Consider the following 22594-nt stretch of genomic DNA (forward strand, 5'->3'; position numbering starts at 1 on the left):
CTACAGGTTCGTGCAAAAGGTACACAAGAGTTCAGGCAGCTGCATTCTTTAAAAAAAAAAAAAAAAATTCCTTGAGTAGTTCAGGAACTCTGCCGTGCACCCGGAGAGAGGAAGCGTCTCGAGGCGGAGAGTCGACAGGAACAAACGTGTCGCCAAGTTCTTATCTCTGTGTATGCAAGATTGTGCTGCACGGCTGCATGCTTGTTCCTGATATACTGGGGAAGCGACATCGTGTCACATTGCATCCTGGGTATTTTGAGGAGCTATACCCTCCTATAGCTGGAGGCCAACGGTGTGTGCTTACATACTGTAAAGCACAATTCTCAACATATTTTTTTATGAGAAAATTTTCCAGTGAATGATCACAAGACAAGGTACGAACAGATGAGACGACCCCGTTGATGACATTGGACATGGAAAGTAATGCTGAATTTAAAAGAAGACACCAACAAGAAGGAATGTGCTGAGGACAGTGTTTCAAATGTTATTCAATGTTTGTCCAAAGTAAGACAAAATTAAACTGCCAGATTTCTGTTAAAGAAGTTTTGTAACTTTCTGTCAATATGTCGGATTTATTGTTTGCTGTACCTGGAATTGGGAATCCTTACAAGATCAAGGGCTGCAACTGTTGTGTTTATTATCAATCAATCGGGTGATTATTTTCTCGTTTTATCAATTGGACATTTAGTCTGTAAAATATAAGAAAATACATCACTGTGTTTTCCCCTTAAGCTCAATTCAGAAACTAAATCTATTCAGGACAATAAAAGAAAATCCGCAAATGTTTCGTTTGGAGACAGTCAAGATAAATTCACAATCAGAATACATGCTATAGATTATTTTTCTATCGATTGACTAATCAATTATCAATCAATTAATGTACAAATCGTTTCAATACTAACAAGTAAACTTTACTCTTCTTCTTAATTTAGTCTAAATCATATTATATTTCAGGACTGTATTAACAAACATGGCTGTGCAGCGTTTCTGCTGCAGAGATTCTGTCTGCTTTGACGGTATCTGTTGTTGTCCTTTTTGAGTTTTAATACAGCTCATTGCACAGTATAGTTGCTGTCATTATATCATCTTGTGTCAGACACCAGACACATGTTTTAAACGATACTGCATCAATATAAAAAAGATCACAAACGCAGTGCTGGTGGCAGAGCAGTGACGTCACATTACAACACATTCCTGAGTCTTATTCCAGCCTGTCGGTGAACGTGCGCTTGTTTTACAATGTTTGTGTGCCTGACTGTGTGCTGACAGGTCCGTTACTGTATGAATGGTTGTGAGAGTGTGTGTGTGTGTCCCATCATGCCTGTGTCACTGTTTATCTGTCTATATATAGCAGCTCCACAGGCAGCTCTGCCTCTGTGAGTGAAGCCAGATTGATTAGGGCTGGGCATTGATTGGACAGACATTGGACAGACATGAATTTAAGTGTTGGCAAATTTCTGCAAAATAAAAACTGAATCAGTGTTTCCATCGACAACCTTTACTTAAATTTATTGAAGAGCATATGATAAGATCAATATGTTAAAGCTCCTCCAGTGTAAAGGTCTGTGTCCATGTGTAGTGTGATTATAGATCAGCTCTAGCTTCTATATTAATACTGTGAAAGTATCAAAGCCTCAGTCCACAGAGAAATGCACACAGCCTGTATTCAGAAACTGAGCCTTAAAACCAGCCGTCAGGACTTCTGGAACTTTGTGATGTCACAACAAAGCAGTCACCAAGCCCCGCCCACCTGGGGACCCACCATCCAACCTTGTAGGATTTTGTTTCTCTAAGTGTTTATTTTAAATCTGCTATATTTTTATTGGATCACTCAGAAAACAGTGAGCCAATAAGAAGAGAGGCTCAGAGCCTCCTCTCTTCTGATTGGCTCACCGACCTGTTGTTACTAGAGCTCCAGAGAGAAGCCTGAGAGAGGAGATGTAAAACTACACTGAGATGGTTTTGGTTCTTAAAGCCACATATATATCTTCTTATGGATAAAACTTAAAAATCTGAGAAGTGTAAAATATGGGACCTTTAAATGGGAAATCAGGACCCTCAAGTTAACTAAGCAGTTTTTGTTTTTTTTGGTCAACTAAGACATTCAAAGTTAAGGGTGATGAATTTTTAGTGAAAATTATGTGAAAATTTGGGGCAACACATTAATATTCTCAGATCTGCTTTGGTTTTAGCACTAGATTTTAACAGATCATTCTACATGGCTGCATTCATCAGTGAAGAGAACAACATGACATGTGTTTGTGTTTTCAACTATTTTAACCAATCAGCTACTTCAAGAAAAAAAGTCGTCAAGGTTTTACAAGACCCTACCAAAGCTCTCTGAAGATGATACGTAGCGGCTTATATCATGTTTTTGTTTTTTTTTTTTTAGAAAGCCTGTCCACATTGTGGTTGACATTAAAACATTCATGTCATGTAAACCTAAGACTTCTGTTCACAGTGACATCCTGATGTCCATGTGAAAGGTTGCTGGGGCAGGGCAGCGTGTTACACAGCTAGTGTGATAATGTTGCCCGGTGTGGACTGAGGTATAAGAGAGCATAATACTTTAAGTGGCTAAAAGCAACTCAAGTGTGAAGTGCGGAGTCAAAGTGTGCATGTGGGGAACAGGTAGTCTGGCAAAAGAGCTCTTTAAAGGAAATTACACAGTGGGGCTGCAGCCTAGAATTTGTAAGATAATGGGTAAATGCGATAATGCGGTCAAATGCAGTGAGGAGTGCAATGACCTATATATTGGGGAAACAAAACAACCGTTAAACAAACGTATGGCCCAACACAGAAGGGCAAACTCTTCAGGCCCTGTCTCAGCTGTCTACTCCCACCTAAAGGAAAAGGCACACTCCTTTGAAGACAGCAATGTCGAAATCTTGGACAGGGAGGACAGATGGTTTGAAAGGGGAGTCAAGAAAGCCATCTATGTAAAAGTGGAGAGGCCATCGCTAAACAGGGGAGGGGGTCTGCGACACCATCTATCCCCCATCTACAATGTCGCCCTTTCATCGGTACTCAGGAGAGTCAACAACATAACCTCAGACGACTCTCAACGATCGTCATCCACCAGGGGCTCACCTGACCCTAACGACGGTCGTCCACATGAGACCACAACAATGGTCAGGTGAAACCAGTACTTTCACAGGTACCCTGGTGGACCCACCCACAAGAGGTTAAATACCTGGGTCCTACTCCACTTTCTTGGTTAGACTAGTGCGGACTAGAGAGACCAATACATAAGAACTGATGAAGCCGCTTGGATAAGAGGCGAAACGTCTTCCACAGACAAATACAAGTCCAGTTGCTTTCGATTTAATCTGAGAAAGAGATAAGATAATGGAGAACAGAGGCCTTCTTTGATGATCACATTTTATGATGATTTTAACAAGTAGCACATCTAAGGAGCAACCTGGGCTTTGTTTTCTCTTCCCTGTGAAGATAGCTCAATTTTTTCACGTGACAAGGATTTGATATTTATACAACTAAAAAGCAATTTTAAAATCTGATCCTGAGCCATGCAACCTGACCACGATATTGTACTGTGCATAATTTGTCAGCTTTGACAATTGTGATTGTTTAAAACTGTTTATTTTCACAATGATTCTGTCGTCTTAGTCCAAATGAGAATAAAAAAAAAATTTCTGCAGGTGTATCCACGGAAACATTTGTTTATTAAATTAACTGTTCATAAGACTTTGTCCTTATTTTTGTGCTTTGACTCTTTTTAAAAGAAGCTGTCAACTTTTCAGAGGATAACTCTTGACCTCTTTATAATGGATTCCTCTCTTTTCATTGGTACCTACACATTTTGGACAGTTTTCATTCCCCTTCTACTGCGTCTGCCTCAGCATCAAGGTCATTAAACTGACTCTTCAAAGAGGCATAGAAATAATTTACTGTGGTATAAGTGCCAGCACCTTCACTTAAATGCAGCTGGAGTTGGAGCACAAAAACATCCACCCAATGTCAAAAAAGCCAATGAAAAGAACTTGAATATTTTGATGATACGCAGTGAAGAGCATATTCGAAACTCCTCTTCTCCTTAGTAGAAAATGTCATGGTTTATGGACATGTCTTCTGAATTGCTTGAAAGATAATCAGAGCCATGGTTGCTGTAAGTTTGCTGTTAGTTTGCGTCAACCATGCTGCAGTTTTATATTTGGCTCTTAACATTTAGGCAGCAATCCTCATGTGACTAATTATACAAAAGTCCTACAGTGAACCGGACATCTCCCCTGGTCTGATTTTTGGTCCCTATAGTCAGCCTGTATGTGTTATGAGATCTCATCAAATTCTGATTAACCCTTGAAAAGGTTCAGCCTGGCTCTGATTAGCACTTTGATAACCGATCTTTATTAGTTTTAGCTGTGTTCGTGTATTTTTGGCATAATTTTTGTGGCATTTCCCCTCTGGGTTTTGTGTACAATCAAAAGATGTAACAAACCCCATCCCTTCTCTCCTTTCTCCACCCTCCCAAATTCAGCACTAGCATCTCATTATACCACTACCATATAAAACAACCTTCTGCAGAGTTTCCCATATGGCCTCTCATAGTAATCATGGCACTGTTAGTAAAGGGTCGGAAAAGTGGGTCGGCCTCTTTGGCCCAGATAAACCAGTTTAAGGTTTACCTAGAGGGCAGAAATGGCCTTGTTCCAAATCTAAAAGTTTGAAAAAGTTACATGTGGTGTCCCACAGGGATCAATCCATGGCCCCCTTTTTATCCAGTTAAAAACTGCACAAATTCTCATGCTATGCAGATGATACACAACTTTATACATCAGTCCCTAACAGAGACATGTGTCCTCAACATGTACATCATGCATAGTTTTTCACGACTCAGTGAATTTAAAACTAAAGAACTACCTGACAGACTTTGTAGTTCACATTTTTGTAATCATTAAATTACTGTCTCTGGTCTCCCTACCCCAACAAAAACAGACGAAAGTGATTATTCCAAAGCACTTTGATTTTATAAAGCAAAAGGATAACAAGAACATTTGATATCAACACTGTTTGGTTTGGTTGATCATAAGAGATTAAACTGGGTCTTTTAATCTTTGGAGACAGTAGGCAGTTTTGGGGGTGTAAAAGTTTTATATTGAGTATTGCAGCAAAAAGTAATAAGGATTCCTGCTGTGGCCAATTCCATTATTTTACTAAGATGTCTAGTGTCAACTCCACTTGGGATGGAAATAATTAAATGCAAGTAATGTCTGGAATATACGACATTGTATACTCTGGTATCATATTTCTTTATAGGGTTCATTTTTGTGAAATTCTCTTATATTCACTGATTTCCCAAAGGAATTTACCAAATTTTCTGTCTTAACCTCCCTGAAATGCGCCTCTGGAAATACCTAGATATTCTAGATATTCATGACCAGAGGGAATGTGGTAATGAGGAATGAAATGACTGATGAGGACTGTGTGTGTGTGTGTGTGTGTGTGTGTGTGTGTGTGTGTGTGTGTGTGTCTTACCTTTTCTGTGGAACACAGCATTGAGGAAGTCTTGGGCCTGTCTCTCCAGCCGGCTGAACCGAGACTGCTCCTGTTTGACGTCTTCACAATCCGACAGCACCTGGCTGCCTCCACCGTTCTCTGCGACGTGGTCCTACACAGACAGACGCACACACACACACACACACACACACACACACACACAGACACACAAAGACAAATGAGTACGTAAAGGTCTGGGGTCTGTCAAAAATAAATAATACCCTTTCACACCATCACATCACAACTTGGCTCCACTATGAGTAACTGTAGACGTCTGTAATGGTTCTCTGCAGGTACATGCTGAAAATAACAGATTATGCTCCAAGTCTATGGGTGCACATAGTGGATATTCAATTAATTTTTTTTATCAATTTACAATAATATTGAATAGATAAATTCTTACATTTGAGAATGTGGAACTAGCGATTTTCTTGGAAAATGACAAACAGTAAATAGCAGAAATTAAAATGTTTGTTATGTAATTTTCTTTTGATTGACTAATCAGTTGATTTTAGCACTACATAATTGTTTATCTTTTATTTTTCCTATGAGCTGATATAATTTCATTCTGCTGATTGACAATATATTGCAGAAGAGTCAATTGCCAATTTCTAGTTTTTTTTAAATTGTATTTATTTATTATTTTTTGGGTGGCGGAAAATGCATGAACAGTCTTAATCTGGTTGTGTTTTATTTTCACACTGAAATACACACTCACTTAGTGGCATCATTTGGCGGCAGTGCAATGCATAAAATCCTGCAGACACAGGTCAGGAGCTTCAGGTAACATCAAACATCAGAATGAGGATAAAAATGTGATCTCAGTGACTTTGGTTTTTTGAGTATTTGTGGACAAACAGGCTGTGTGTGGCTGACAGAGCGACTACGGTCACTCAGATAACCACTCTTTACAACTGTGGTGAGCAGAGAAGCATCAGAATGAACAACACGTCCAACACTGAGATGGATGAGAGAGACTGGAGACTGGAAAAACGTAGCCGGGTCTGATGAATCTGGATTTCAGCTGAGGCAGCAGATGGCAGGGTCAGAATTTGGCATTGACAGCATGAATCCATGATCCCAGTCTGCCTTGTGTGGTGGTGTGATGGTGTGAGGAATGTTTGCTTGGCATATATTGGGCCTCTCAATACAAATCAATCAAGGTTTGGATGCCACAGCTTATCTGAGTGTTACTGCTCGCCATGTTTCATCCCTTTATAGCCACAGTTAACCGTCTTCTAATGGCTGCTAACAGCAGGATAATGCTCCGTGTCACAAAGACCTGAGAGTAAAAGGAGGCGCTACACCACAGGGAGGAGTGGTGGCTGGACATCTCACTTCTCTACTGACTCGCCATTGTTGGAGGCGGACCTTTTCAAGCCGACAGCCAATAGGATGTCCAGGGTCCAGAGCCTGCCAACAAGGGATTACTATGAAGGAGACCATGTGAATTCAGCCTTTAAGTTGTAGACGGGATTAACACCACTGTTTGTGTTGTGGTTGTCAGCTGTAATGAGAGCGTTGCCATTGTTTTTACAACATTGAACAGGGTATTTGAGTGTGTGTGTGTCAATGGTAAGAGACAAAGCAACAAACAGAGATGAGTGTGTTTAAGGCCCCCCCCACCCCCACCGAACCCCCCCACCCCACCCCACCTACTCTTTATTTTAACCCACTCAGCTCTCTCGCTTTCTGCTGGCAGTTTGTGTGGCTTCAGATCAATGAATCAATGGATCCCGCCTACTGAAGCTCCTGGCATTTCACAAACAAGCAGAGGGTAATAACAGCGAGACAGAAAAAGCCTTCAAGCCCTAACAGATGAATAAAAGATGAAAATTGTATTGAGTGAGAAGAGGAATACAATTAAGCCTGTTGCAAATTTCGTCTTCATGTCATGATTTGCGCACTATGAATGGCTAACATAATTACTGACCAATCAGACAATACTGCAGAAAAGATCTTCTGTAATCCCTGCAAGGCTTTGTTTAATTGATTTTTCTGTGATTTATTTAGAATTTTTCTTTGCTTCCATTTAAGTCTTATCTGTAATTACTGTATTGGACGAAGGAGCTTTGTTGTGCTTCTGCACATTTTTCTGTAAAAGCTAAGCTATATATAGCAAATATAGCAACGCTATCAGTGAGCGCTTTGGCAGCACAAGGGCTGTTAGCATGATTTTATTAGCATGAGACGAGAGATGCAGGGAAGGGAGACGGAGAGCGACAGATGGGGGTTGGTGGAGTGGGGTGGTGGTGGCGAAGCCGGGATGTTTTTAGGAGACAGATGGCCGACCTCAGAGGTCAGACCGGGGTCAAGTTGAAAAACAAGTGACGGCTCAACAGCCGAGGGAAGGGCGCCTTCTCCTCACTTCCTTCCTTTCTTCGCTCGCGCCCTCTTTTCCTTGTTCCATCATCACGCTCCAAAAATAAAAGGCGTTGATGGTAAACATCCCAAAAATCACTTTAACCACAAATTAACCAACGACAAAGAATTTAAGAGAACAATTTAAAAGCCAACTTGGTTCTTTGACTTCTGTGACTTCATCTGCTGATGAAAACTGTGATACAGGCCAAAGCTCCATAGGAAATGAGTAAGTGGACTTTGAGAAGATAAGAAAAGTAATTCCAGACTAAAAGCAGCAGATTTTGTTTTTGAATTTAAGTGTTGGCAAATTTCTGCAAAATAAAAACTGAATCAGTGTTTCCATCGACGACCTTTACTTAAATTTATTGAATAGCATATGATAAGATCAATATGTTAAAGCTCCTCCAGTGTAAAGGTCTGTGTCCATGTGTAGTGTGATTATAGATCAGCTCTAGCTTCTATATTAATACTGTGAAAGTATCAAAGCCTCAGTCCACAGAGAAATGCACACAGCCTGTATTCAGAAACTGAGCCTTAAAACCAGCCGTCAGGACTTCTGGAACTTTGTGATGTCACAACAAAGCAGTCACCAAGCCCCGCCCACCTGGACCCACCATCCAAACCTTGCAGGATTTTGGTTTCTCTGAGTGTTTTAACCTGAAATCTGCTGTATTTTTATTGGATCACTCAGAAAACAGTCACCAACTTGTTGTTACTAGAGCTGCAGAGAGAAGCCTGAGAGAGGAGATGTAAAACTACACTGAGATGGTTTTTATATCTTCTTATGGATCAACACTTCAAATAAAACACAGAAGAAGAAGAAAATATGGAGCTTTAATTAACAGAGCAGAAGTGACTGATCCCTCTTTCATTACTGCTTCCCACCTGTCATGATTTTTGTGTTTTCTCTCGTTTTTTAATGAGTGTATTTGTCTCCAGGTCCACATGTACCCTGTGGTGTTTATAACAGCCACTGTGGTGATAGTGATGGGGGTGGACGTGCAACACGGGCCCCCATCTGGAATCAAACAGGGACCGCTGAACAGACGGACAGCATTTCTTTTTGTTCTTTAATTTTCCACGGAGTGGAGGTCTGTAACGGAGAGTGGCTGCGTCACATGAATACTTTGTCCACGGCAGAATAAGCAGACGCTGGAAGCACCATGTCCATGTGTGTTTATATTACTCCAATAAACTCATTATTATTCTGTTCTGATCACTTCTAGGCCGATGAGAAACTCTGAGAGGAGGCATCGGCTTCTCTGCTGTTGTGGGAGTCTCACTAATTTACACCCATGTCACCTCCTCCTCCTCCTTCTGCATATGTGTACACACACACACACACACACACACACACACACACACACACACACACACACACACACACTTACACAGTCACTTCCAAATCATTATGTAGCATTCCTTTCATAAGCCAAATTGGGGTCAAGAGCATGATGGTTGAAAAACACAAATAACAAGTATGCAGGAGGAGGAGGAGGAGGGAAGACAAAGATGTGGAGCTTTCAATGGAAATCTCAAAATGGCGGCAGACAAAAACACAAAATGTGTGGTCAAAAGGAAGGGCTTCATTCACAAGGTCAGCTGAAGTTTTTCTATTCTGAAGAAAGCAGCATTTGTCTCATTCTTCCTAATGGACACATGGAAAAATGCAATAACAACACAGTGATCTATATTTTTAATTTTGCTATTTTGAAAATTTTATTATTGAATTATTTTACATTTTATTCAAGTATATAATATCTTATAATAGTTACTGATCATTAATTTATAGGATAAAAATGTCTGCCGAATGCTGCACAGTTAATATTTTAAAACCAATTATTAATTATGAGGTTTAAGTTGTTTAGAAGTGAAACAATTTCTTAGTTAGTTGTAAACTAACTGAACACTTTGTTTAAAGGAGTAGTTTGACATTTTGGGAAATATATTCACTTGCTTTCTTGCTGACACTTTTGAGTCTGAGCTTGGTTAGTATGACATAGCTTAGCTTAGCATAAAGACTGGAAAGTGCAAGCCTGAGTCCGTCCAAGGACTTTGAAAAAACACTATTGGTACCTTTACATTTTTTTACTAATTAACACATTATTTCTCATTTATTTACACAAACAAATGTGCAAAGATAACTCCAGTCTGTATGCTAAGCTAAGCTAACTGTATGATGGTTCTAGCTTCATATAAAGAAATAAAAGTGATATTAATCTTTTCAGAGATCGTCTGACAGTGAGAGAAAACGATGACGGCGTCTCGTACCTTGACTTTCTCACGTCTTAAGCAGCAGAAGAGACAGTTTTCGTCGAAGGACCAGTCAGACACTTCCTCGGGCTCGCAGTCTGGATCACACAGGAAGAAGAAAGAAAGCAGAGGGTTATGTCATGACAAACTCCAGCTCCCATAATCCTCAGTGTCTCCCGACTCGAGCATCATGCAAAAACAAAGAAGCAAACGGCAAAAGAAATCCTCCTTTTCTACAGTTTCAAATTGTGTATTTTGTTTGCACTGTGTGTTTATCGACTGCAGCATTAATTCAGATTAAATAACTGAATACAGGATGAATCTTAAAAACTGCTGTAAACGAGGTGTAGATGAATCAACGGAGAAATCCCAACACGCCGTCTGTTTTCACTCAACACCCAGTAAAGTCTGCAGGGACTGACAGCTGAGGGGCCACAAACCACAACAATGAGAGCTTTAAAAATATTCACTTTTAATTGCAGCCAGTGATTAAGTTACAGCAACAACTAACTTCATGTATCAAGAATGCTGCATAAAAATCAACCACATCTGCGTCTGAGGACTCAGTGTTTATCAGTCCTGAGGGTGGTGGAATATGCATGATCCTTCACTTCCCATTAAACTGTGAAAATCAGCAAAATTTAAGTCATGAGGTGATAATTTTAACAGCCCTCGTTCACACTGGAGCAGCGTTACCTGGACAGCTGTTTCCTGTCAGGAAAATAAAAGCCAGCATCTGCGGTTCTTGACGAGGTGAACAAAGTCTAAACAAAGTTTGACCTCGAATAAGAAGTTTGTGTAGAAGTTAAAAAATCCTGCACATGTTCCCCACATGATTAAATCTCGAGATTTTGCTTTTTCTGCTAAAATTATTTTCTTTGCAGCATCTTTAATGCTTGACCCAGAAAACCTAACCTATTAGGTGATACAGGAAAAGATATCTTTAGAACTGTTAAATGAAAAAGTTTCATTTGGTGATGGAATATATAGATATTTTTTCAAATTTATAACATATCGAACAATTACAATTTTGTTTTACGGAAACACACACAAAGAAATCTTGACACAAATAACATAGTATGTATCTTGGTCACAATTCTTTAAAAAGAAAACTCATCTAACTGGAAAATTTTACAGTTTTACAATATAAAAATAAACTTCCCAGTGTTTTCTGGTTATTACAAACTATGTAATAAACTCCTGTTATGTCTTGTTACTGATTGGCAGACATATACACCTACAGTATATCTGCAATAAGATAATACTGGCTGAAGTATCCACCTGTGTCTTATTTTGAAATACCACTCCATCAATTTACCATATTTGTACCGATCCATGACTTTCCATTAATTTGTAAAATTTGAAAAGGTGTAATCCAGTTGGTGAAACATATTTGAGTCGTGTACTCTCGGCTCTGTACTCCCTTCAGACTTGATGTTGGCCGTGTAATCCATCATGACCGAGTCTGTGATGGAACACACAGCCCCAGGAAGTTGATCATTGATTTTCGAACCACATGGAAATAAGTGGAAACAATGGCCGCCTGGAACGACTGAAGAAATGCATCCAAAAAATCTAAATCTAGATCGAACTGTTTAACTGCACATTCTGCACTTTTGACCACGCCCAGCTGTGATGTCACAGTGCACCGACTACACCCTGAGTGCACATCTACATCACTGAAGCACGGAGACGAGATAAACCACTTGAGGTCAGCAAAAAAAAGGATTATTAGCTGCTGTTGAGTCAAATTTTGAAGAAATAAAAATCGCAAAAAATATCAGTGTACGCCTTTAAAAACACCAACTGATGTCTTTTGCAATTATTACAAATCACCGTGGGAACCACACAAGGTCTTCTGGGCTATTCGGTGTGTTAGTTTTCTACCTGAACTCCTTTCTTCTTTACGTGTGTGTGCACACAAGTTCTTACACGCTGCGTTCTTTATAATAATACAGCAGATCACATCTGCGTCTCTTCCAATCACAGTCCCACTTTCCTTTCACATTCCTGCGAGACATGCAACAGTCTATTACTCTCTCTTTCTCTTGTTCTATCTCTTCCTCTCGCTGTAATGAAAAGGTCAAAGGTGAGCTGTGCTTGAACCCCGTGGTTGTGCCACTTACAATATCCCTGGGAAGGCGCCAATTAGCTCCAGTCCCACAGCTAACGTGACCCCCCACCCTCACAGTAGTCAAGTTTCTGGTGTATGTGTGTGTGTGTGTGTGTGTGTGTGTGTGTGTGTGTGTGTGTGTGTGTGTGTGTGTTAGTGAGTCTGTGTAGTTAAGTGGAAGACAACAAAATCATCAACCACAAATATATCGATATTTAAACACAACGTGGTCACATGACACTGGGAATTCTGGGAAATATAGGAAATCACTAAGCGCTGATGTAGAGCACAATTTGAGGGAAAATAATCTATAACAAAATAAATGTTATGTTTTTCATTTAAAAGTGTGAATATGTATATCTATGCGTTGTCAATGTATGTGTGTGTGTGTGTGTGTGTGTATAAACTTTACTGCCTGCTCTGCTCTGTAAATCAGCAAGCATGACTGCTTTATTATGAGACCGTGTGTGTGTGTGTGTGTGTGTGTGTGTGTGTGTGTGTTTGTGTGATTGTAAGTGCAATGCATGAGTGAAAATATCAGAAATATTCTAAAAATGCCTTAAGTTGGTGGGGGAGGTGTCACATGACTCCAGGACGCCATGTTGACCTCGTTTCTCCGAGATAAGAGGAGAGAAAAAGAGAGAGAGAGAGAGAGAGAGAGAGAGAGAGAGAGAGAGAGAGAGAGAGAGAGCGAGAGAGAGAGAGAGAGAGATCTGGTTGTTTAGGTGAGATTGGGCTTCGCTCGCTTCACTCTCATGACGTCCATATTTGATCTGTGTCAGTCAGAGCAGGGACGCCGCTCTGACAGAATCAGGTGGCAGTTCTTGGTGATTCCTGGTTTATCTTAAGGTGGTTGTGAGTGGATACTGTACATCCTTCACTCGGGGCTCTGGGGCCTTAATAACACATGATAACACAAACTATTAACATGAATAATAATGATACGCACTGTTATTTCCCTCAGTGCCGTGGATTACAAAAAATGTTTTACACATGAACGAAAGGGTGAATAAATGACAGAATACATGAATGAAAAGACACAGAACAGCTTGTACAGCATCCACAGATCCAGGTTTGTCTGACTGAGTGACTGAGTGACTGAGTGACTGATTGACTGAGTGACTGATTGACTGAATGACTGAGTGACTGACTGAGTGAGTGAGTGACTGACTGACTGACTGACTGACTGACTGAGTGATAGAGTTGCGTGCTCAAGTTCCTGCTGAACGCCACATGACTGAGTCGTGAAGTTACACCATTGGTCAGTGCTCTCTCAAAATAAAAGAGCTAACAGCGCTAGCAGTTTGTATTAGAGGGCGTTTACAGCCTGAAGTGTTGGCAACTATGTGAATTTGTCGTTCGACTTAGAGACTTTGTTTCCATTGACTTCTTGGACAAACTTTAACTACAGCTACAGCTAACTTCGTCTCTGAGCGATCATTTAACAAGTCAATGTAGCTGAAATCGTAGCAAAGTTTTTGTCTGTAGTTTGTGCGTTTGGTGATTTTGTCAGACGATGTTGTGGTTATAAAAATCTGGATTTTAGCAGCAGCTTGGAAAATGGCTTTGAAGTTAACATTTAGTTGCAATGTGTCGCGTTTTAGTCTCTATTACAAACCGAGCCGGAGAGAAGCAAACAGTTAAAGGTCTGAAACCAGCTGACACTACTGCAAACACAACTTGATAATGTCAGTTTCAACTACGTCCTCAATTACAATGACCACATACTAGGTTTTGACCCAGTCTTGTTTTTATCAGGCTGGATCACAGCTCTGTGGATGGTTCGTCCAACACTTGATCTAGAATGAAAAACAAGTTTTTAAGGGTGGTAAGGATGTAAAAAGATCTGATTCGGTCTCACCGAGTCTCCTTTTATGTTTAATTTAGTGAACTACTTCCTCATTCTGGTTCTGACAACTCACCTAAGAATCAATTTGCATATTAAACTACTAAAATGAACACTGAAGTGCCGAAATAGGCTTGACTGATGCAAGGCGGAAACTAAATTTAAGAAACGCTTGCAGTTTGTTGTTGATCTGTAACATTAGTGGCCGACCTTTGTTGAAAAGGACAATACCCGACCAGACAGACTGGTTCTGCTGGGGGCCAGTTTCTGTTGGTGATGGTCTGACCCTGACTGCTGTTTCAGCAGGTGAACCTGGTCACGTTTCAGCCAGCTCATCGAGAGTCAGACTCGATCTCTGCCTGGTTGAGACCAGTAAGAAACCAGTAAGAAACCAGTAAGAAACCAGGGCAGGAGTTCCTCAGAAACGCGCGCTCGTGTTCGCGACGTTTGTCCGGTTTTGCTGGAGTTTGGCATCAATCAAAGGTCGCTGTTTGTGCATTTTAAGTAGTTTTGGCAGCTGTGTCAATTCTGCAGGCGTGGCAATAAAATATCTTCAACACCGATCAATACATTGATGAGGAGATGCTGCTTTGCTTAAGATCCATACGGCCTCATACAATCTGTGTCAACAATGATCCTGATTTACAGCTCATGCAGGATAAATGTTTTTTTAAGTACATGCAGTAAAAACAGCAAAAGCAATCAAATTCAGTTCAGTCCTTGTAAACAACGCTGTTGAAAAAACAATATTATTTCTAATTTAACTCATTTATTCTTTGATTTGTTTCTTTTATTTAATTCATCTTAGCAGCTTCCAGTCATTAGTGTTTTATTAACCGTAAATGACTTTGTAATTTTGTTTTGAAAGAAAAGTTATGGAAACATTCTGAAATTTGTTTTCTGTGTATATATACTTACAGTATATCATCGTGTTATTGTGTTATTATTAATAAAAATGTATATTTGTTTGTGTGTTTGCGCGTGTTTACCTTGGAAAAGGGTGATATCTTTGACTAGTCCCGGCCCAAACAAGCCTTCCAAGATGCTTTCAAAGCCTGTGGGAAAAAAAGAGTAGAGATGTGATATTAAGGCAAGGTGACATGTTTACCATCAAAACAACAAATATGACAACAGCTAAATATGACAACAAAAAAAAAAAAAAGGCTGTCACACAAGATGAAATAATTCCACCACTGTGTTTCCAAATGAAATATTTAAACACAAAAATCATTTTAAAGGAATTTGTGAACCGTTATTTTATCTTATGAAGGGTAGAGAACATGAACGACAATGACTTTTCCCCCCAGGGGCATTTTTTGCTGATGCACATCCTCCACTGCTCTCACCTCGCGGCAGCAAAAAAAAACAAAAACAAAAATAGCAGCACAGAGCGGTTTGTATCTTAAATCATGTAAATAAACATGTTTTTATATTTTATGAAAACTGACAATAATAAAAATAACACACACACACACACACTCACTCACTCGTGCATACAAACAATGGCATGGAAGCTCATTTTAGGAACACACACACACACAAACACACAATGATGTGAGAGCACAAAAATCACAGAAACACACACACACACACACACACACACACACACACACACACACACACACAGACAATAGACAAGGCCAGTGCAAAGGGGTTTTTGGGCGCACAACACACAAACAGACACACACCGAAATATCTACAAAGACAAGGCTGGGTGAGCAATTATTATGCATATACACACAATAGATGCACACACACACACACACACACACACGCCTATACAGACTGGGTGTGGAGGCATTTATTAGTCAATGTGCACAAAGGACTTTCTCTCTTACACACACACACACACACCCTTGTCTTTCTTCCCACATCTTAAAGCAAATGAACGCTTTACCTCTAATACACCAAGCTAATGTCACTCACTTTATATTAACTGTAAATACCCTCGTTCTGCTGTTGCTTGGCAACCACATACAGAGAAACATAAATACACATTGCAATTTTCAACCTGACCCCCCACCAACCTCACCCCCCCTCCCCTCCCCTCCCCTCCCTTCCCCTCCCCTCCACCTCCACCGCCCCCAACCTCATCCTCCATTAAATGGAAATGGAGGTAGACAGAGACAAAGACAAGTGTACATGTGTGAATGACTGTGTGTTCATTTCTAGTTGGAAGGGAAAGGTTAACAGCGCACACATGCACACACACAAATACACACACAAACACACACATAAACACACAAACACAGTTCAAGTGTAGACACTTGTCTCAGTGTAAGGATGAATGTTTGGGGCCACATACTTTACACTGCAGAAATAAAGTAGCTTGATAAACCACAAGCTGCAGGGAAACGTATTAGTCTGTCAAAAAATCATTACAGCCGACATCATGACAGCGGCATCATCACTACTCCAGCTCCTGCAGCACCATCGCTCTGCGCTCACACACACATACACACACACACACACACACACACACACACACACACACACACACACACACACACACACACACACGCTGGTTTCACACAAACGCTTTGGCCTCAATTTGACACTGTTTACATCCACACCAGATAGAACAGTGTGGCTATTTTTAATAAACTGTAGTCGAGTTCACATATAGTCAACATATTTATTATTTGTTGCTGGATCAGTGTCTGAGCCTCAGCGTCTTCAACATGAGGACTTACGGGAGAACAACGACAAAACAATAAAACATCTGTCATTGTACTTTTTTTTTTTTTAACTATCTTGAAATGACGCTGGAGTGAAAGTGTGTGGCTGCAACATCCTGTGGACGTTTTCCAGCTACTGGAGGGAAAGTGAAAACAATCAGCATGATACTGAAATAAACACAGGAGGATGAAGAAAGCAGCTCGTTGCTTTACCCATCAACACAGTCGGGAAACAGACCGGAGGTATCCGCTCATGGAAAACACAAATTACAAAAACACTCACTTTTCATTTTTCCCTATCAGTTTTTCCACTACTTTTCATGATGCATTGTGGGATACAACAGTCCACTATATAGGGCACAATAATTCTCACTATACTTTCAGACAGCACTACAAAATGGCAAAGTGAGAGATACGGACACAGCCGATGTGATTTTTGTTCGGGCTTGTACCAGCCAGTCGTGGAGAAAATGAATTGTAGGATGGAGCGTCTCCGTAGCAACACAACGCCTCAAAAATAACTGCAGCTCCTGTCGTCTGGATAAATCGCTTGGTCGTATTGCGATTTAGATAATATTTCGTTGTTTCATTGTTCAGCCCAAATCTTATGAAGTTTTCACTGCCGTCATTTTCTAAAGACACTCACTTCAGTTCATTTCAGTGAGGACGTGCACAGAGAAAAGTGTTTGGGATAGTGTGTGTGTGTGTGTGTGTGTGTGTGTTCATTCAGTCCTTTCAGCTGGTGTTGGCCAGATCCCAAGAACCAAATTAAGTTGCATTATGCTTTAAATTCAAACATAATGTAGGCACATTAACACACACACACACAGACACATATAGACACACACACACACGCACACACACAGACACATACACACACACACACACACACACAGGGCCTGCACTGTTGAAGTTAACTTTTTGAGACGAGACGATGGAGAGAACAACATCCTCCACTTTCACATACCTGATCACCATGGAAACCAAGTGACCGCTACACACGTATATTAGGAATCAAATCATACCAACCACGACTGGATTACACATGCTTCACACATGATATCACACTGCCAGTTGCACAAATTGAGCTTTTAAAAAATTTATTTCATAAGCCTTAAATGCAAAGAAAAAAAAACTAATTTTGGGGATTTTAAATCGGCTAAAGAGAATTCATCAACCGCTGATTTAACCAGTCACTGATGTCTTCGTCGTGTCGCCCAAACCTTCTGACGTGCACGTGATATCCCGCATTTTTCCTCATTTCTCAAATTAGTACGGTATAGGGTGCGTAAGGTGAAAAAACACCCGCCCACACACACACACCTATACAGGCACATCACAAACTTCCCTTAAACCTGCACATGCAAAATTCATGTGGCCTACAAAGGCAGCTTTGAGAACAAAAAAACGGAAGCTTCAAAGTATTTTCAAAAGCTTCAATTTTTTCCCCCTCTTCTTCAGCTGCCAATATGCAAAGAAATACCGCTCTCCTTTCAAGTCAGGGAGGGGGGGGGGGGGAGTGATTAGGGTTCCAGCGCTGCAGCGTGAGAAATCAGCGCTGAGAGTCAAAGTTACACAGACCCCCGTGCTGTTTGGGCCACGAGATGGAGAGTGTTTTCATATTTAAAGGGACAGTTAGTCACAAACGCATCTCCGGCAGCGGCCTGCGGAAAGTGGAGGACGTCTACCCCGCGAGGCCGAAGCTGCGATTGGACGGATGAGATGGGAGGATGTGATTGGGCAAAACCAGATTAGGGGAATGTGATTGGCTAGATGAGATAACAGCGACAAAGTCTCCCGAGCCACAGGCAAAAAGCTCCAGATATGTAGGTCAGTCAGTGAACGCACTCTGGGCCCAAAAGCATTCACACATGACATGGTAGAGAGAGAAAGCCCCCTCACACACACACACATATTATGGCATCTGGGATTCTGTCAGTGCGTTACGCAAAAATGCACGTGAATATATACACACGCGCACACACACACACACACACACACACACACACACACACACATGCACAGAGCTGTCCCCAATCTCTGAAACCTCCATTGTGTCACTTCGTTTCACTTCACAGAGTCCAACAGTGCAGCCGAGAGCAGCATGACACAAACTTAAGAGACTCACACATGCACAAAAACACACAAAAAACACACACACACACACACACACACACACACACACACACACATATACAAATACATGCATGGAGGGAATCACAAGACACTGAGCTAATCCATATCTGCACCAGGAAGGGAAAACAACATGTTGTAATGTATAGTGGTGCATATCTGGTGAATGGCACAATGAAGCTGCTGCAGATGTAGGATGTGATAATAAAGCAGAGGTCAATTATGTAAACACACACACACACACACACGCAAACACACACACACCTGACAAATTGAGTATTTAAGCACATGGTTCATCTCCCAACTGACATGTTCACTAGAGCCACCTGCAGGCAATGAGTGATACAACTGCCAAACTCCCGTCGGGGTAGATGAGGAAAACAGAGTTTTTAGTGAAACCGTGTCACAACAGACACAGACTCCTGCTGTGTGCCGTGAATAAGGTAACTATTGTACTTTATATAGCCGCAGCTGAAGCCTACAGCCGCGTTAACATGAAGCAGAGCTTTGATCAACTGTCTCATTGCAGCAGAACGACCTTCTCTCTCTGTGTTGTTGCTAACGGGGTAAAAATGAATCATCAATCACGTTCAGCACAGTGAAAACCTAATGAGTTGATCTCAGTTTAAAAGGAAAGTGAAGAAACCAGGTGCCATGAAAAATGTAAGAAAACATAACTATTATTTTTAAGGTTTGTTTACTTTATATAAAATGTAATAGTATTTATTTTGTTAGCTTGATACAACATATAAATGTTGAGTAGATTTAACTTGTTCTTTCCAAGAGTTGCCAGCTTAAATAAACTGAGTTGGTGTAACTTAACTGGGCAGTTTGTTTTCTCAACACGATTTAAGAAAATGATCGTACTATACTATATTTATCAGCAAGGTTCCTTCTTATTAAAGACTTTAATAAGTCCACACCTTTAAAATAAATCAATGCAATATAATTACACAGAAACTTAACAAGAACACTGACTTTTGATAAGGATTGCTTTAATTTGATTATTAAGAAGTTAGTAATTTACATGTAAACTCACTTTATTGCTTATTTTGTAATGTTTATAACAACAACATTTTTTTAAAAAAAAATTTTTAAACAAGTTAAAGGCTACAAGTTTCTGGCCATTACAGACATTAAAAACAGTGGTTATACATATGTAACTACTCTTCTATGAATTGTAAGGTAAAGCCAGATGTAATATCCTAAGCACTAAAACGGCTTAAAGAGAGAAGATGTAAACAGACAGAGGAACAAGTATCTGACTAACTGACAGTGGTCACTGGATACCTTCAACATGATATATGTGCTACAAGCGAATATCTTCCTGCCCGTTTTACAAAAGAGACCGATGGGAGTCACTGTGCGAGAGGAGAAAGAAGAAGAGCCATTACTCATTTTCTTTTTGCATGGATAACTTTTCAGAATAAGACCAGGAAACGCTAGATTTATCTGCCTGAGTGTGGACACGGCAACAGGGAAATCTGGCAAATACGACATGAGAAGAAGAAAAAAAGAAACACTCCCAGTGCTGTTGCACCACTGCTTTGCTGTCTGTTGAGAGCAACTGAGCTGCTCAAAAATTCATTCAAGGCATACTTGTCAAATCAAAGTACACACACACACACACACACACACACACACACACACTTGAAGAAACAACATCTCTCCCATTTCCAACAGCCGCGGAAAGGAACTCGACACTGAAGGAAGCAGCACAATCAATCTGAGAACGAGCAGGGAGGGGGCGAGGGAAGGAAAACAGGGAGGCAGAGGAACATGGAACTAACATTTGGCTTTCTTGTGACCGCTGGACCACAGCTATATATAGTGCTGCATGAGCATTAATAATTTAGCATGACCAAAGCCCTTAGAACAGGGCCCCTCGCCTGGCCTTGATCAAATCAATACCTAATTAACCCTAACAGGGGTCTGGGCTTTAAGGGAAGAGGAAGTGAGACGACATGCAGGAGAGGGAGAGAAGGGGAGCATCAACAAGCCAACTCAACACAACACCTTGGACCTGACACAGTTTATGGTCATTGCATTAAAATTCTCTATTCCTGAGAAGCCCGACAGGTCGGGCTACACGTTTCTTTACAGGGCTGCCATGGCATCGCTGCGAATCAAGAATCAAGAGACTCGTCAAGACATAAGGAGGAGGCGGGCAGAGCAGAGCTGCAGCAGTGGTATTATGATATGCAGGTTATAAGGTCTGCCCTAATCAGCTGCATGAATATGATGTGCGTGTTGCTAATCAGCTGGACCAATCAGTTGGTGTATGAGCCTCTCATCATGATGCAAACAGCTGTCAGGTAATGCAAGCACTACCTGCCTGAACTACGGCCCGTTGTCGGCCCATATATGTGCAGTTAACGTACATGTTAAAACAAGCCACTGATTATTTTTCTAAGGGTTAATAAACACACATGATGTGAAATGAGGTTAAGCTAGCCCTAGGCTTTGTGTAGCCAATTGATTATGTTAGCTAAAAGGCCTGACACATATGCATGTGAAACTCTCCCCTGTAGCAATTTTTCCCTCTATACATTTTTTTGTTGTTGCATAAAGCAGTAAGATGCAGCCTTTAATGTGTGCACTGACAGCGCTATAGCCTAAAATCAAAAGATATATCCTTTATAACACAAAGGAGACACAACACAGAAAAAGTGGACGCAACCGTTTAGCCTCACAAAAATGCTCCAGGCAGCAGTTTTACCCCACAAACAATGAACATAGCCTCACTGAGTAGTTAGCATTAGCATTAGCGTTAGCATTAGCAGCGAGTGCCCCTTGCCGACATCTGATTGTTGATTAATTCGTAGTATTTCTGTGTTTTACAGACATTGTGAACAATAAAGTTGTGGAAAGAAAAACTCTTTGATGTTTATGATCTTTGAACTCTAAATTAGCAGCAGCCATTTCCCCATGTAGGTTTCCTTTTCTCATGGATAAAGGATTAACATTTACACATTCTGTGTAACCCTTTGCATTTTGAGCAAGACATCCAATCCATACTGATGGGACAGTGAGGAACATGTTTTGGAATGACATGGGGACATCACATGACAAGTCAGCAGAAACACTAAAACAGAAATTTACTGGCAGGCTAATCTATTTTCTCCACACACGCTCCATATTTACTGTGATTTGGGTTCAACTCGCAGCTCACAGTATGTCTAATGTGGCTGTGAGAGGAGAATGATGTGTACAGTTAATTTTATGGTTAATCGTGTTTATGGCTGAGTATGTTCCTTTGCATGGCCATCATTATTAGGGCCGCCATTTTAACGCACCACCCAAAGGAGCATGAACAGTCCTGCTACGTCTGTTGTTTACACACACGATACAAATATGAAGATTTAGATGTTCATTAATTCACAGATTTCAGCTGCTTTGACCCTTTTGTTATCCAATGAACCAACACAAGCTAGTTCGCTAGGTACCCAGCCTGAATTAGAAGCTAAGGTAAATCTAAATAATTTGTTAAAACACTTATCAACATAAAAAGAGCCAGATATTTTTATCAGTAGTTGGTGGATCAAAGAATATTAGAATTACATTTGTCAGGTGGCCACAAACACACCTCCTTAAGGATGCTAATATTGCTTTGTAATGTTTTTAGCAGTTGTAAGCTAACATGCTACAATTTGATAAGCTAAAAACTAATTGCTGGGAGTTTTGTTGGGGTTT

The 22594-nt window shown here is 40.6% G+C and overlaps 1 protein-coding gene across 1 annotated transcript in view; it reads right to left on the bottom strand.

Moving 5' to 3' along the window:
- The window catches only part of lcor (ligand dependent nuclear receptor corepressor), a 78467-nt gene that overhangs the window by 17945 nt on the left and 37928 nt on the right, over nucleotides 1-22594 (bottom strand). The window contains exons 2-4 of the mRNA XM_056370962.1: nucleotides 15080-15145; nucleotides 10150-10229; nucleotides 5494-5626 (exon numbers count right to left, since the gene is read on the bottom strand). Of these exons, the coding sequence (XP_056226937.1) occupies nucleotides 5494-5626; nucleotides 10150-10229; nucleotides 15080-15145 (279 nt within the window). The remainder of the gene's footprint in view (nucleotides 1-5493; nucleotides 5627-10149; nucleotides 10230-15079; nucleotides 15146-22594) is intronic.

Source organism: Seriola aureovittata, chromosome 3, assembly GCF_021018895.1.
Source record: "Seriola aureovittata isolate HTS-2021-v1 ecotype China chromosome 3, ASM2101889v1, whole genome shotgun sequence".
Classification (NCBI taxonomy): Eukaryota; Metazoa; Chordata; class Actinopteri; order Carangiformes; family Carangidae; genus Seriola; species Seriola aureovittata.